Below are 17,238 nucleotides of genomic sequence, written 5' to 3'. Positions count from 1 at the left end.
CAAGTATATTAATGGAAAGTGGAGAGGAAGGAAACAGTGTGGTAGAAAAAGGTGCACAAGCAACCGGGATAACCGCAGCCTGGAAAGGATTGTTAAGAAAAGGCCATTCAGTAATGTGGGGGAGATTCACAAGGAGAGGACTGCTGCTGGAGTCATTGCTTCACCACACACAGACGTGTCCAGGACATGGGCTACAAGTGTCACATTCCTTGTGTCAGCCACTCATGACCAATAGACAAGGTCAGAAGCCTCTTACCTGGGCCAAGGAGAAGAAGAACCGGACTGTGGTCAGTGGTCCAAGGTGTTGTGTTCAGAGGAAAGTAAATTTTGCATTTCATTTGGAAATCAAGGTCCCAGAGTCTGGAGGAAGAGTGGAGGCCACAATCCAAGCTGCTGGAGGTCTAGTGTGAAGTCTCCACAATCAGTGATGGTTTGGGGAGCCATGTCATCTGCTGGGGTAGGTCCACTGTGTGTTATCAAGACCAAAGTCAGCGCAGCCGTCTACCGGGAGATAATAGAGCACTTCATGCTTCCCTCTGCCGACAAGCTTTATGGAGATGGAAATGTCATTCTCCAGCAGGACTTGGCCCCTGTCCACACTGCCACAAGTACCAATACCTGGTGTAAAAACAACAGTATCACTGGGCTTGATTGGCAGCAAACTCGCCCGACCTTAACCCCATAGAGAATCTATAGAGTATTGTCAAGAGGAAGATGAGACACCAGACCCAACAATGCAGACGAGCTGAAGGCTGCTATCAAAGCAACTTGGGCTTCCATAACCCCTCAGCAGTGCCACAGGCTGATCGCCTCCATGCCACGCCACATTGAAGCAGTAATTGATGCAAAAGGAGCCCGACCAAGTATTGAGAGCATTTACTGAACATACATTTCAGTAGGCCAACATTTCAGATTTTATAATCATTTTTCAGGCTGGTGTTATAAAGTATTCTAATTTACTGAGACAATGACTTTTGGGTTTTCATTGGCTGTAAGCCATAATCATCAACATTAACGGAAATAAACACGTGAAATAGATCACTCTGTGTGTAATGACTCTATAGAATATATGAGATTCACTTTTTGTGTTGAAGACCTGAAATAAATAATCTCTTTGATGATATTCTAATTTAGTGAGAAGCTCCTGTAGATCGTCCTATCTAAAGTAACACTTCTAACAAACCGAGAAACCCCGCAAAAAAGGAAGCTAATGCCGCCGTGCAATCAAAGGGTGATCTTTATTAATCCATAAATATGACATTTAAAATATTCTAAAAAGAGGGGGAGAAGTGACAAAGACCCCACATATCCAAGTCACAGATACAGTAATAGTTATGTCTGCATTGTCATAGCTATACAATCAAGAAACTCACAAAACCAGTCAGCAACCTATCAATACTGAGAGATGATTATAGCCATAATGCTAGCCTGCTGAATAGTAGTGGACAAGGTAATACAGACTGGTCGCTAAACATAAATATACCAGAGGGAAGGCAATGAAGCCAGAAAAAAACCACCAAAAAGGTCCATTTATACAATAATCTGAAAATTCTTTATTGAGACAATAAATAGGACAGAAAAAATGTACAGACTCAAAAAATAGCGCACATGGAATGCAACCACTATTAAAAGGTACAACAACAAGCAAGTGTGAGCGGGCGCCGGGGACCACCTGACACCTGACAGCTGCCACATGAATCACGGTGTAGGAGAAAGTACAACTGGATGTCACAGAGTGCAGACATCTACATAACATACAACTGAATGAAGCAGCAGAGTGAGATACAGGTATTGCGCTAATAAAAATTCACCAAACTGGATATGGGCATTACCTGCCAAAGCTGCACAGGTGTAAAGGCTCCAGGGGTCCGCGCACGCACCCCAACGCACGTTTCGGACACTCTCCTTCAGGGGACGTGATGGTAAGTGTCTAAACTGGGTTTATATATCGATGGGCACCGGAAGTATATATATATATATATATATATATATATATATATATATATATATATATATACCCGCTTTAGACACTTACCATAGATAAATATACAGATAGATAGATACAAAAAGATAGATACAAATATGTGAGTGAAATATATAATCAGTACTTTGCGTGTGTAATTTAATGTACGTGTTTGTTTTTTTTAAATTAATAAATTCCTTACAGAAAAAGAAAGGCATGGGATCCACCATATCCTTTGAAAAGCTGGCAATTCATCTGCCGCATACAGTAAAATCACAGTGTGACCCGACAGAACAGAATAGATATATACACATAGAATAGATAGATATAATGATGTCAGTCACATATATAACGAGTGCAGTGAGTGTGCAGCTTACTGTAGATGTATTTTTGTCATTACTAAATTATTTTCTAAAAAAAAAAAATGCTGTGGGACCCCCCCCGACATTTTATTAACCAGCAGAGGGAAAGCTGATAGCTGGGGGCAGATGTTTATAGCCTGGGAAGGGGGTAATACACCTTGAGCTTCCCAGACTATTAATATCAGCTCACTGCTGTATATGTAGCCTTACTGGCTATTAAAATGAGGGACCCAATAAAAAAAAGACATAGGGTCCCCCTCTAATTAATACCTAGCAAAAGCTAAGCAGACAGCTACGGGCTGATATTAATAGCCTAGGAAGGAGCCATGGATGTTGGCCCCCTACCATACTAAAAACATCAGCTCTCAACCGGCCCAGAAATGGCGCATCCATAAGATTCACCAATTCTGGAGCTTAGCCTCCAGTCCTCCCACTTGGAGTGATAACTAGGAGGGTTGATGTCACCTTTATATTGTCAGGTGACATCAAGCCCAGAGATTAGTAATGGAGAGTCGCTGATTTTACTGTATGCGGCTGCTGAAATGTCAGATGTTAAAGCACATCAATGTGTAAAAATCGGACTGCACTCATATGGTCTGAGTGCTGTGCGTTTTTTTTTAATTTATTTATTTTTTTCTCGGACCCATTGACTCGCATTGGCGAGTCTTGACTGATATACGAGCCAACTCACAGTCCGATTTTAGCAGAGAAAAAAAAAAATCGCAGATGGAGAGTTTGTCATATTTAAAGCTAGGTGAATAATAGTTGAGGACTATGTTGGGGTTTCTGTCGGAATCCTTGAAAAATTGTTTTCTTGCAGAAACTCTGACACAGCCCCTAACGGAGCCATGACCTTGCATGAAGCCAACAGGGGCAAAGTGTGGCCTCCGTCCTGACAGTCTTTGTCTTTTTCCGACATGCAGAAAATGTAGACCACACTGTCAGGACCGAGGCCGTAGAGTGACTCAGCGTCATGTAAGTGAATGGCTTTGTTAGGGTTCCCGTTGGAACACAGTTTTTTGGAGATTCAACGAAAAAAATAAACAATGTAGTGATGGATGGAGAGCATTGCACAAGAGGTGTGAGCATCGAATTATCTGTCTTTGACCAGAAAGTAAAATATACATATATACCGACTACCGTCCTTGAAAATGTTTAATTTATCCTTGAATATTAGTTCTCTACTTTGGTGATCACTGGGGGTCTCAGTGGCAGGACGCCCCCCAATCTACTGGTTATCATCTGTTCTGTGTACAGGGGGCGGCTTGTACTTATTGCTGGAGCAATAAATGATTGATAAGTTGCAGTTCACACGCTGCGGGCAGATCATGTAAATGTCAAAGGCGTAAGTATTCTTCTTTGGTGTAAATGTGGCTGTACAGTGCGAGGCTGATAGTGTGAGCAGAGAATGTCACGCGTGGTTCATGTCTGTGGCACTGACGCCAACACACCATGATGTGGGAAAGGGTCTGCCATGTTAGGAGCCGAAGTCCTGGGCATCCATCTTATGAGCAGGACTGGCTATTGCCCCTGGAATTCAATGACAGCAAGCAGAGATCTTGAAAATCACAAAGAACTGATACACAAGGAATATAAAATTCTGTAACATTTCACTACATAAAGAATAACATTGCTGTTCTGAATCCGGAACTCTCCTGGAATGTTCAGCGAGCACAATGTTAAGGTTCTGTTATAGCACATTGCTGCCAAGCATGAGCGTTACATTAAATCTCATGATTACCCCAGTAGGAAATACATTGTGTACCCCAATAATTGTCTGCTCCACTGAGGGAGGTCAGTGCCCACCAATGGTGACAGTCACTGCACCCCCGAAGCCCCTGGAAGGCGACAGATTCCAATATGAAGAGTAATCCCTACAGATCCCTACATGGAAAATCACCATCTCATCATTACAGGCAGCAAACACCGGGAAAGATGGCGGAACGACGAGAAGGGCGGATCCAAGGAGAATACAAGCCCCCAAATAGGCGGACAGTATGAAGAGGTAAGCGACGGCGTCCTGCACAGATTACTAGTATTACTGCATAGTGTCACTTGTATCTAATCACCAGCAGAATAGTGAGTGCAGCTCTGGGGTATAATACAGGGTGTAACTCAGGATCAGTAATGTAATGTATGTACACAGTGACTGCACCAGCAGAATAGTGAGTGCAGCTCTGGGGTATAATACAGGGTGTAACTCAGGATCAGTAATGTAATGTATGTACACAGTGACTGCACCAGCAGAATAGTGAGTGCAGCTCTGGGGTATAATACAGGAGGTAACTCAGGATCAGTAATGTCATTTATGTACACAGAGACTGCACCAGCAGAATAGTGAGTGCAGCTCTGGAGTATAATACAGGATGTAACTCAGGATCAGTAATGTAATGTATGTACACAGTGACTGCACCAGCAGAATAGTGAGTGCAGCTCTGGGGTATAATACAGGATGTAACTCAGGATCAGTAATGTAATGTATGTACACAGTGACTGCACCAGCAGAATAGTGAGTGCAGCTCTGGAGTATAATACAGGATGTAACTCAGGATCAGTAATGTAATGTATGAACACAGTGACTGCACCAGCAGAATAGTGAGTGCAGCTCTGGGGTATAATACAGGGGGTAACTCAGGATCAGTAATGTAATGTATGTACACAGTGACTGCACCAGCAGAATAGTGAGTGCAGCTCTGGAGTATAATACAGGATGTAACTCAGGATCAGTAATGTAATGTATGTACACAGTGACTGCACCAGCAGAATAGTGAGTGCAGCTCTGGAGTATAATACAGGATGTAACTCAGGATCAGTAATGTAATGTATGTACACAGTGACTGCACCAGCAGAATAGTGAGTGCAGCTCTGGGGTATAATACAGGATGTAACTCAGGATCAGTAATGTAATGTATGTACACAGTGACTGCACCAGCAGAATAGTGAGTGCAGCTCTGGAGTATAATACAGGATGTAACTCAGGATCAGTAATGTAATGTATGTACACAGTGACTGCACCAGCAGAATAGTGAGTGCAGCTCTGGAGTATAATACAGGATGTAACTCAGGATCAGTAATGTAATGTATGTACACAGTGACTGCACCAGCAGAATAGTGAGTGCAGCTCTGGAGTATAATACAGGATGTAACTCAGGATCAGTAATGTATGTACACAGTGATTGCACAGCAGGAAGAGGTGGAGCCTGCTTGCCGTGTGCTCTGTGTGCTGCCTAGGGAGAGCTCCTGGGAAGGGAGGTAAAGTTTTTCATCCAGGACTTTTTGTCTGCCCCCTTCCCAGGAAAGAAGGCTCATTTTGGGACTGGCCTCCGGGGCTGGGCCCCCGGCTCCCGCCTCCCGGTCCAAGCCGGCGGGGGGTGGGAGGACTCCAACTCCGGCTAGGGCCACAAGATCTGGCCAAGGATCAGGCAAGGGATCCAGTATGAAGACCCGTAGGACCCCTGAGGCCGCGGCGGCTCCTTCCCCCGGAGGTAGGCCGAGTACGAGCAGGGGTGCTGCAGCGGTGCCCCTTGGTTGGGGTACTAAGGCGGCTCGTGAATCCGCCGTGGTCTATGGTTCACGCATCCATGCGCACCTCTGCGAGTATGAGGACGCCTCAAGGAAGCTAAAATCCCTCTGGGGGGAGTTGAGGGTAGCTAAGGACAGGTCTGACAGGGCCTCCGGCAATAAGAAGGCCGAGCTATCCGCCGCGGTCAAGAAGATAAAACAATCCATACAAGACCTGGAAAGCCGGAGGTGTGAGATCCTGGATGGCAGCGGGCCCTTCCGTGAAAAGCTGGAGAACGACGACCGGTTCAGAGCCATGACCGGTGGGGCTCCGGAGGGGTCACGGAGCTCCAGCCAGGTGGTGGAGGAGGATGAAGAGGAATGCGAGGAGGAGGTCGCGCCCTACCCACCGCCTGGTGGCCTGGTAAGAGATCTCCAGGCGTCGCATAGCGGGATAGCCCCCGAGCAGGTGGCTCTCCCGTCAGATTCTGGCCCTTCAGGGGACAGCGGGAGCGAGGGGGAGAATGAGGATGGTGGTAGTAGCAGTGAGGGGGGCTGCCTCGTCATGCAGCAGATCCGGCAGATCGAGTCCCCGGTCCGTTTTAACCAGCTGAGGTTCGGGGATGAGATCTGTGAGGACGAGGCAACCAGGAGGGGGATGAAGAGGAAGGTTAAGAAAAGGAATAACAAGAAAACATCTACTGTGGAGAAATATGTGTATGTCCCCCTCTCTGGGGCCCCCCGATCCCGCTGTGCGGCACCCGCTACCCATCCCAGCTCGGGCTCTGTTGTGGGTCCGCAGCGGGGGAGCGGGGAGATTACAGGCCATGACACGCAGGGCGCTGCCTCTGTTTCTGGTAACGGAGGGGGTAGTGATGTGTCTGATATGGAGCATGATGTGGAAGGTGGCCCAGCGGTGGGCAAGAGAGTGGCAGCCGGGACCGCATCTCCGGCGGTGAGCGCTGGGGTGTCCGGGTCCCCCACTTACGGATCCGCTAAATCTGGATCGCTTCTGGGGTCCCAGGCACCTAGTAAAGTAAAGGGGGAGGGGCCTGCGGCTTCGGCATTACAGGCTCATAAAAAGAAAATGGTGGGGGCTCCCCTGGCGGGGTCTGCGGTGAAGTCGGGGTCTCCTGCATTGGGGGCACCGCCGCTGGTGGATGCTGAGGGGGAGTGGCCTAGCCTGGGGCCAGCCGCTGGAGTTGCTGTGGCCAGGCTGTTTGTGGCCCAGGGTGTGGTGGTGGGGGGTGCTGTGCCCCGTGGGACTGGTACCGCCGGGGGGATTCCTGGGGGTGGATCCAGCTCTGGGTCGGCTCTGGGGGTCCCGCTGCGGCCGGTCTCAGGGGGCGTGGCCTCCTCGGCACCCGCTGCCCATGCAGGTGCAGCTTTGGATAGCTCTGCTGTGCGGCTGGAGGCTGGGGGCGTGGCTTCCCAAAGAAAGGAAAAAAAAATGGACTTAGCCAGCAATGGAGCAGGGACTGCAGCAGACAGCAGCAAGGGCGCCTGCCTGGCGGGGTCCCCTGAGTCTGGGGGCTTACCTGCGGTGGGGGCTCCGGTGACAAGGCAGGATGGAGCTGGAGGCGGGTCTGCACCTGGCTTCCTACCTGCCAGTGAGGGAGGAGACTCTGTGCCTGCTGTGGTGGACAGTCAGGCTGTGCTGCTTAAGTCCCATGGCAGCAGGACTCTTAAAGGGACAGCAGCGCTGTGTGTGCCAAACCCCCCAGCAGGGAGGATGCCACCAGTAGGTGGCGGTAGCCGTGAACCTGGAAATACCCAAAAGGTGAGGCAAAATAAAACTGACCCCAGTGTGCATGTGAGTGAGAGTGGGGTGACTGATGGAGTGGATGAGGAGGGTGCGGGTATGGAAGTGTCTATGGTTGAGGATGCGAGTGGCAGTGCGTCTAAGGTGGCAAGTGTGAGTACGGTGTCTGATGGTAGTGGGAGAAGGGGGGAGGGGGCCGGTCCATCTGCCCCCCCAGCCACAGGTTCTCGGAGTTATTCGGGGGTGGTGGCTGGAGCCCCGGGGTCTAGTCAGGGGGTTTCCTCGCCTCTGGACCTCAGGGATAGCGTTTTGCGGCGCCGCTTCCTGGAGGCCCTCAAAAAGGGAGAACGGACGATCGAAGTAGAGGGAAGAGTGGTGGACTTGGCCTTTTGGCTGGATAGACACGGCCAGGCTGCCTTCCAAGATAAAAGGGAAGGGGAAACGGTTTGGTCCCTCCCGACAGCCGGGCAGGGGGTGGCCAGGCGGAATGTGGTCCGTCTTCGGTGGAGGGGCAGTGAAGCGTGCCCGCCAAGGGCGAGGGTTGTGGAGCTCCTTCTGAAGATGGACTTCAGGGCGACGGACATCTTTGCCCTGATTCATCCGTTTGGCACCTCCTTCTTCGATGTCAGTTTTGTTCGGCCAGAGGGCTTGGAGCTTTTCTGGTCGAATTTCGAACTGGCAAAGGGGGAGCCCGGCTGGCGAGACTTTGCCGTGCAGGCGGTGTCTCGCCAAAATAGTGTAAAGAGGGTGACCGTTCTGACAAGTAACGAGTCACTCTCTGGGGTCGACATAATGACGTGGCTTTCCCGTTGTGGGGAAGTCACCGAGGTCCCTAAAAAAAATAGGGACGAGTTTGGCATTTGGTCAGGGGGCTGGACCTTCATGGTAAAGTTGAAGGTTTCAGGAGGTACGGTCACCCACATCCCTTCCTCAGCATTTCTGGGGAGGGACAGAATCCAGATCTTCTACCAGGGGCAACCGAAGGTCTGCCACAGGTGCGGTGATCCCCGCCACTTCAGCGCAGGCTGCAAGGTACAGAAATGTGCCTTGTGTGGCGGGGTAGGCCATCTTGCCGCGGCCTGTGGTGACATTAGGTGTCACCTGTGTGGTGACCTAGGTCACCCGTATAGCCGCTGCCCCCGTTCCTTTTCCAGCACCATCTCTGGCCCGGCAGGGGGGAGCCAAGGGGGGGTCCCCGGTGGTGCAACTTCTGCTGTGGCTGAGGGTGGAGGCATGAGGGGAGCTGAGGGGTCGGTGAGGAAAGGCGAGGCTGGTACATCTGCCCACCAGTGGCAACAGGTGAGGAGCCGTAAGGGCAGGGGGCAGGATAAGCCTCAGGCAACTGGGGTGATGACTGCCCCCACCCTGGAGACGGCAGCCGAAGCCTCTGAGGCCCTGGGGGAGAAGGCGGTGAGCGAGGAGATCCGGAGGATGGAGAGGGAGGAGTTGGCTGCTTCTGATAACTCTTCCCAGTATGAAAGTCTGGATGAAGAGGTGGTGGAGCAGCCTAAAAAAACGGGTGACAATCGTACCGGTAAGAGTCGGAAGAAGAGGAAGAACAAGGCTAAAAAATCTAAGCCCCCCCCCCTGGCCACTGGGGTGCCTACGGAAGGTCTCGCTGACTCCCCTCTGATCCCCCTCTCCAATCGGTTCCAAGCTCTCAATGACTCTGCTGTGTCGGAGGTCGGGGGTGAGGGGCCGGTCGCAACATCTGGGGTGCCTTCGGGGAGTGGTGAGGTCTGTCCTCCGGGGGATTCACACTCCTCTGGAGGGGGGACTACCTCGGGGTCCAGGGGCAAGGAATCTATTTCTGGGAAATCCAGTGCTATAAAGGAGGATATGGACACCTCGGTATCTTTAAAGAGGAGGGGTGAGTCGGGCTCCTCCTCAGAAGGGGAGAGGAAATCAGGGGGTACGGTTAAAAAACAGGCCATCTAACTCAATCACCCATGATGGCGGAACCTACCCCGTTGACTCTGGCGTCGATTAATGTCGCCAGCATAAAGTCAGATACGGCTAGATTTACGGCCTTTGATTTTTTCACCCGGGTTGAGGCTGATATTTTATTTTTGCAGGAGACCAGACTAACGGACCTGGGGTCCATCTACAAAGCAAAGAGGGAATGGAGGAGTGGGCCCTCATACTGGTCTCTTGCGGCCGAGCCGTATAGCGGGGTAGCGGTCCTTTTTAAGACCGTGGAGGTGGAATGCAGACGGGTGATCGAGGTAGAAATGGGGAGATGTTTGGTCCTTGACGTCTTCATGAGGGGACAGGAGCTTCGGCTCATCAATATCTATGGCCCACAATCCAAGTGAGACCGTAAATGTCTCTTCCTGAGGATCAAGCCCTATCTTTTTACGAGCCGGCAGGTGGTCTTCGGTGGGGATTTTAATACTGTAACCAGACTCCGTGATAGGGGAGGCCCCGGAGACCGGCTGGCTTATGATAGCGTAGCCTTGAATAGCATAGTAAGCGAAGCTCGCCTGGTGGATGTCCACATCCGGCACACCCCAGGTCACGGGGGTTTCACCTTTTTTAGGGGAAGCAGTAGGTCTAGGATAGATAGGTTTTTTTTAAAGGAGGAAGCCGTCTCTTCTGCAGTGTCCGCTGTTGAGGTGGAGTTCTCCGATCACTGTTTCATTTTCTTTACTTTGAATGTTACAGAGACCCCCCGGATGGGGAGAGGCCTATGGAAGCTGAATTCGTCCCTTCTGGAAGAGGCGGAAGTAAGACAGTCCTTTGAGGAATTTCTTCAGAGCCAGGTACCTCTCTTGGGTCTTTGTAGCAGTAAGTCTGAGTGGTGGGAGATCTTCAAAAGAAGGGTCGCAGGGTTCTTCCGTCAGCTCTCGAGCCTCAGAGGCCTGAACAGGTACCGCCTGTATCGGGAGCTGGGGAGGAAACTCGAGCAGCTCGTCTCGACTGGAGGGGACCGAGAGGAAATCTCCAGGGTGAAGACCTTGCTCAAGGGGTGCCAGTATGATAGGCACACATCCTTGGTTTTTGAGAGGGATTTCGGGAGGTACCGCTCGCCCGACCCTTACAGAAACTGCAGGTTGTCAGTGAATTGTAAGATGGTGAGAGGACTGATTGACAGTACGGGGTCCCTGAACAGATCCAAATCAGGGATCCTGGAGGTGGTCAGATCCTTCTACTTGCACCTCTTGGGGAGGAGGGATCCTGATCGGGATGAGATGTCGGCTTTCCTGACTGAAACCATCCCTGAGCCAGGGGATGACCCCTCTCTTCATGTTTTGGCAGAAGCAATCAGGGAAGAGGAAGTGAGACGGGCGATTGATGGGCTCCGGCCCAAAAAGTCGCCCGGTCCGGATGGCTTAACATCCGAGTTCTACAAGACTTTTAGGGACTCTTTGGTCCCCCTCTTGACTGAGGTTTTTAATGAGTGCCTCTCCTCGGACATTCTACCCAGTTCAATGAGGAAGTCAGCCCTGATTATCCTGTCAAAGGGTAAAGACTCGTCCCGTATTGAGAATTGGCGTCCCATAGCGCTTCTCAATACGGACCGAAAGGTTCTGGCAAAGGTGCTTTTTAATCGGTTGGTGCAGTTTGCGCCCCGGCTCCTTTCGGGGGCCCAGCACTGCTCTGTTCCAGGCCGCAGTACATTTAGTGCTGTGCTCGGTGTCCGGGAGGCAGTGGAGCAGGGCAGGGCAGGTCACTGGAAGGGGTACTTGCTGTCCTTAGACCAGGCGAAGGCCTTTGACCGGGTTAACCATGAGTACCTCTGGTCCGTCCTTCTGAGGTATGGTCTGCCTGGGAGGTTTGTTGATTGGTTGAGAGTTTTATACAATGGGGCAGAGACTTTTCCGCTCGTGAACGGTTGGGTCGGACACCCTTTTGAGGTGAGGTCTGGTGTCCGCCAGGGCTGTCCTCTGAGCCCGCTGTTATACGTGTTTGCAATCGACCCCCTTTTAAGGAGGGTGGAGCGTGGACCGTTGGTGGGAGTCAGGATGGACCAGGCGGAGCCAGAGGCCGCCTTGAGGGTAGTGGCGTACGCTGATGATGTTTCCCTTTTTGTATCCTCGAGAGAGGAGGCAGATTGGGTGATGTCTGAGGTTGAACGCTACTCGGTGGCATCCGGTTCCATGATCAACCGGGACAAGTGTGAGAGTCTCTGGCTGGGAGGGGGAGATCCAAGTTTTGATCTCCCGGACACCCTTCCAGGGCCTCAGGCCACAGCAAAAATATTAGGCATCAGTTTCGGCCCGGGGGACTATCCCCAGCAAAACTGGGAGGGCAGACTTAAGATTGCCGCCCAGAAGGTGGATCAGTGGAAGGGTTGGTCTTTGACCCTAAGGGAAAGGGTTAGTCTTGCCAAGGGCTATTTGCTTCCTTTGCTAATATATTTGGGCAGCGTCTGCATCTTGCCAGAGCCTCTTTGGACACGGGTCTACAGCCTGTTTTTCCAATTGTTATGGGGAAATAGGCTGAACCTAATCAAGAGGGAGGTCACGTACCGCACGAGGAGACTAGGAGGGTTGGGTATGGTCAACCCAGTGGTGTTTCTAGTAAACACCTTTCTTAAGGCAAACATCGCCAACCTCTGGTCAGAGAGGGCTCCTCTGTGGGTATTCTCCTGTAGGGGGTGGTTTCGGCCTTTCTTCCAGGAATGGGAGACAGGAGGGCAGGTAAAGGACCTTCGAACACCTCATGGGCATCTTCCGGCTTATGCTACCCCGGTTCTGAAGGTGATCCGTCGGTGGGGTCTGGGAGTGTGGGAGATCAGGACCATGTCGAGAAGGTTACTTGACAATAGGGTCCTGTTGACCCACTTTCAGAAGCCCCTGGCGCTCAGGGATTGCCCAAGCTGGGATCTGGAGGTGGGGCTCGGGTTATTGAACTCTAAGCGGATCCCCTTGAAGTTTTGGGACTTGGCTTGGCGCTGCTTCCATGGGAAGCTGTATGTGAGGGACAACCTGAAGTGCAGATGCTCTGATGACCGGGATTGTCCCCGCGAAGAGTGTGGCGGTATGCTTGAAAGCATGGAGCATTTCCTGCTTCGGTGTCCCTTTAATACAGAGGTCTACAGCAGGGTGGGTGCTTCCATTGGCTGGCCTAGGCTGGCAGGCCTTTCCTATGCGGAGTGGGCTTATGGGGCATTCAGGTCCCTTGGTGGCCGAGATCGGGGCACTGTTTTCTTAGTTAGTTTAGTAACTAGGTTCCACACGTGGAATGCACGGTGTCTAGTGTCTACTCAGCGGAAAGTCCTCCCCAGGGAAGAGGTGATTAGGAACATCCTGGGTGACCTGGCAAAAGTGCGCTTGCTGGAGTTTGAGAGGCTGGGTGCAGGGAGGGCCTCTCTTCTTTGGAGGGGTTTCTCCTTTAATGTGCCCTAGGGAGAGTTAGGTTCTGTGTGCCTGTGATAGGGTTGAGTTAGGGTACTGTCACACAGTACCATTTTGATCGCTACGACGGTACGATTCGTGACGTTCCAGCGATATCGTTACGATATCGCAGTGTCTGACACGCAGCAGCGATCAGGGATCCTGCTGAGAATCGTACGTCGTAGCAGATCGTGTGGAACTTTCTTTCGTCGCTTGATCACCCGCTGACATCGCTGGATCGTTGTGTGTGACAGCGATCCAGCGATGTGTTCGCTTGTAACCAGGGTAAACATCGGGTAACTAAGCGCAGGGCCGCGCTTAGTAACCCGATGTTTACCGTGGTTACCAGCGTAAACGTAAAAAAAACAAACAGTACATACTTACATTCCGGTGTCTGTCCTCCAGCGTCTCAGCTTCTCTCCACTGTGTGAGCGTCTGCCAGCCGGAAAGCGAGCACAGCGGTGACGTCTGACGTCACCGCTGTGCTTGCCGGCTATGGCGCTTACACAGTGGAGAGAAGCAGAACGCCGGGGACAGACACCGGAATGTAAGTATGTACTGTTTGTTTTTTTTACGTTTACGCTGGTAACCACGGTAAACATCGGGTTACTAAGCGCGGCCCTGCGCTTAGTTACCCGATGTTTACCCTGGTTACCGGGGACTTCGGCATCGCTCCAGCGCCGTGATTGCAACGTGTGACCGCAGTCTACGACGCTGGAGCGATATTCATACGATCGCTGCGACGTCACGGATCGTGCCGTCGTAGCGATCAAAATGGTACTGTGTGACAGTACCCTTAGTCTTTTTTATCTTTTTATCTCTATTTTGTAGGGTCAGATAGATGTGTAGGGACAGGGAGGGACAGATAGGGACAGTCTTTAGGGACAGGTAGTTAGTATTAGGTTGGTAGTGAGGGTCAGTGAGGGACAGGTAGGGGCAGGTAGGGAGAGATTGGTAGGGCTATAGGGACAGGATTTTCTCTTTTGTGTTGTTAGGGAGGGTCAGGGTGATGTGCGGTAGATTAGGGTGAGAGCCTCTATGGTCTCCAGTTCCTGGTGGTGGGCTGTAACCCTCACTTATAGATTTTTGTTTTGTAATTGGTAACCCGGGTATAGGGCTTGCAAGCATTGAACTTGGGCCTGTTCTTTGGTCATGATTATGGTGTGTACTGGTTATTATTATGTTATTATTGATTATATGTTATTATAAGGTTGTATATATGTTACATGTGTACTATGATGCGTGTAGGGGGGATTTAGTTTAGGTGGGGTGGGGGGTTTCTTGGGGGGTGGGGGGATGGGTTTTGGAGAATGGACGTCCGGCGGGATGCCAAGAAGAGGAAAAAAGGGCCATAAACTTCTGTGGACCTTGTTGTATAGTGAAGGCCACAAACTCTCGTGGGACCTTGTGTGATAGGCCACAAACTCTCGTGGGACCTGGTGTGATAGGCCACAAACTTTCGTGGGACCTTTGGGGGACTGGTGGTGGTTTAGTTTAGGAGGTTAAAAAAAAAAAAAAAAAATATAAAAAATATATGATTAAGTTTTGGCCAGGTGGCCTATTTGCTTTCTTTAGGGCAGTTGGCCGACTTTTGTTTATTTTTCTAGGGATGAATGCATGGGTGTGTATGAGGGAAAAAGGTACAAGGGGAGAGGAAAAAGGATATAGGTTGAGGTCTCTTCCCTTGCTGGGGGGCATTAATGAAATGGAGGAACATTTTGTTTGTATAAATATGCTGGACATTGGACTTTTGGGGACTGTGAATAATTTGTTTTGTTATTGAGTTTGTCTGTAAGCTTTGTTTTGTACTTTTATAATAAAAAAGAGATACAGGGTGTAACTCAGGATCAGTAATGTAATGTATGTACACAGTGACTGCACCAGCAGAATAGTGAGTGCAGCTCTGGAGTATAATACAGGATGTAACTCAGGATCAGTAATGTAATGTATGAACACAGTGACTGCACCAGCAGAATAGTGAGTGCAGCTCTGGGGTATAATACAGGGGGTAACTCAGGATCAGTAATGTAATGTATGTACACAGTGACTGCACCAGCAGAATAGTGAGTGCAGCTCTGGGGTATAATACAGGATGTAACTCAGGATCAGTAATGTAATGTATGTACACAGTGACTGCACCAGCAGAATAGTGAGTGCAGCTCTGGAGTATAATACAGGATGTAACTCAGGATCAGTAATGTAATGTATGTACACAGTGACTGCACCAGCAGAATAGTGAGTGCAGCTCTGGAGTATAATACAGGATGTAACTCAGGATCAGTAATGTAATGTATGTACACAGTGACTGCACCAGCAGAATAGTGAGTGCAGCTCTGGAGTATAATACAGGATGTAACTCAGGATCAGTAATGTAATGTATGTACACAGTGACTGCACCAGCAGAATAGTGAGTGCAGCTCTGGAGTATAATACAGGATGTAACTCAGGATCAGTAATGTAATGTATGTACACAGTGACTGCACCAGCAGAATAGTGAGTGCAGCTCTGGGGTATAATACAGGATGTAACTCAGGATCAGTAATGTAATGTATGTACACAGTGACTGCACCAGCAGAATAGTGAGTGCAGCTCTGGAGTATAATACAGGATGTAACTCAGGATCAGTAATGTAATGTATGTACACAGTGACTGCACCAGCAGAATAGTGAGTGCAGCTCTGGAGTATAATACAGGATGTAACTCAGGATCAGTAATGTAATGTATGTACACAGTGACTGCACCAGCAGAATAGTGAGTGCAGCTCTAGAGTATAATACAGGATGTAACTCAAGATCAGTAATGTATGTACACAGTGACTGCACCAGCAGAATAGTGAGTGCAGCTCTGGAGTATAATACAGGATGTAACTCAGGATCAGTAATGTATGTACACAGTGACTGCACCAGCAGAATAGTGAGTGCAGCTCTGGAGTATAGTACAGGATGTAACTCAGGATCAGTAATGTATGTACACAGTGACTGCACCAGCAGAATAGTGAGTGCAGCTCTGGAGTATAATACAGGATGTAACTCAGGATCAGTAATGTAATGTGTATACACAGTGACTGCACCAGCAGAATAGTGAGTGCAGCTCCGGAGTATAATACAGGATGTAACTCAGGATCAGTAATGTAATGTATGTACACAGTGACTGCACCAGCACAATAGTGAGTGCAGCTCTGGAGTATAATACAGGATGTAACTCAGGATCAGTAATGTAATGTATGTACACAGTGACTGCACCAGCAGAATAGTGAGTGCAGCTCTGGGGTATAATACAGGATGTAGCTCAGGATCAGTAATGTAATGTATGTACACAGTGACTGCACCACCAGAATAGTGAGTGCAGCTCTGGGGTATAATACAGGATGTAACTCAGGATCAGTACTGTAATGTATGTACACAGTGACTGCACCAGCAGAATAGTGAGTGCAGCTCTGGGGTATAATACAGGATGTAACTCAGTATCAGTAATGTAATGTACGTACACAGTGACTGCACCAGCAGAATAGTGAGTGCAGCTCTGGGGTATAATACAGGATGTATCTCAGGATCAGAAATGTAATGTACGTACACAGTGACTGAACCAGCAGAATAGTGAGTGCAGCTCTGGGGTATAATACAGGAGGTAACTCAGGATCAGTAATGTAATGTATGTACACAGTGACTGCACCAGCAGAATAGTGAGTGCAGCTCTGGAGTATAATACAGGATGTAACTCAGGATCAGTAATGTAATGTATGTACACAGTGACTGCACCAGCAGAATAGTGAGTGCAGCTCTGGGGTATAATACAGGATGTAACTCAGGATCAGTAATGTAATGTATGTACACAGTGACTGCACCAGCAGAATAGTGAGTGTAGCTCTGGGGTATAATACAGGATGTAACTCAGGATCAGTAATGTAATGTATGTACACAGTGACTGCACCAGCAGAATAGTGAGTGCAGCTCTGGAGTATAATACAGGATGTAACTCAGGATCAGTAATGTAATGTATGTACACAGTGACTGCACCAGCAGAATAGTGAGTGCAGCTCTGGAGTATAATACAGGATGTAACTCAGGATCAGTAATGTATGTACACAGTGACTGCACCAGCAGAATAGTGAGTGCAGCTCTGGAGTATAGTACAGGATGTAACTCAGGATCAGTAATGTATGTACACAGTGACTGCACCAGCAGAATAGTGAGTGCAGCTCTGGAGTATAATACAGGATGTAACTCAGGATCAGTACTGTAATGTATGTACACAGTGACTGCACCAGCAGAATAGTGAGTGCAGCTCTGGAGTATAATACAGGATGTAACT

The 17,238-nt window shown here is 49.5% G+C and overlaps 2 protein-coding genes across 3 annotated transcripts in view; both read left to right on the top strand.

Moving 5' to 3' along the window:
• Positions 1 to 17,238, top strand: part of ACSL5 (acyl-CoA synthetase long chain family member 5) — a 369,346-nt gene that overhangs the window by 112,199 nt on the left and 239,909 nt on the right. The window lies entirely within an intron of this gene.
• LOC143769449 (EF-hand calcium-binding domain-containing protein 6-like) overlaps positions 1 to 17,238 on the top strand; it is a 48,794-nt gene that overhangs the window by 1,132 nt on the left and 30,424 nt on the right. For both annotated transcript variants that reach the window (XM_077258033.1, XM_077258034.1), the window contains exon 2: positions 4,242 to 4,330. In XM_077258033.1, coding sequence (XP_077114148.1) covers positions 4,242 to 4,330 — 89 coding nt within the window. The remainder of the gene's footprint in view (positions 1 to 4,241; positions 4,331 to 17,238) is intronic.

Source organism: Ranitomeya variabilis, chromosome 4, assembly GCF_051348905.1.
Source record: "Ranitomeya variabilis isolate aRanVar5 chromosome 4, aRanVar5.hap1, whole genome shotgun sequence".
NCBI lineage: Eukaryota > Metazoa > Chordata > Amphibia > Anura > Dendrobatidae > Ranitomeya > Ranitomeya variabilis.
Note: the sequence above shows the minus strand (reverse complement) of the source record. Positions and strands in the feature narration are given on the sequence as shown.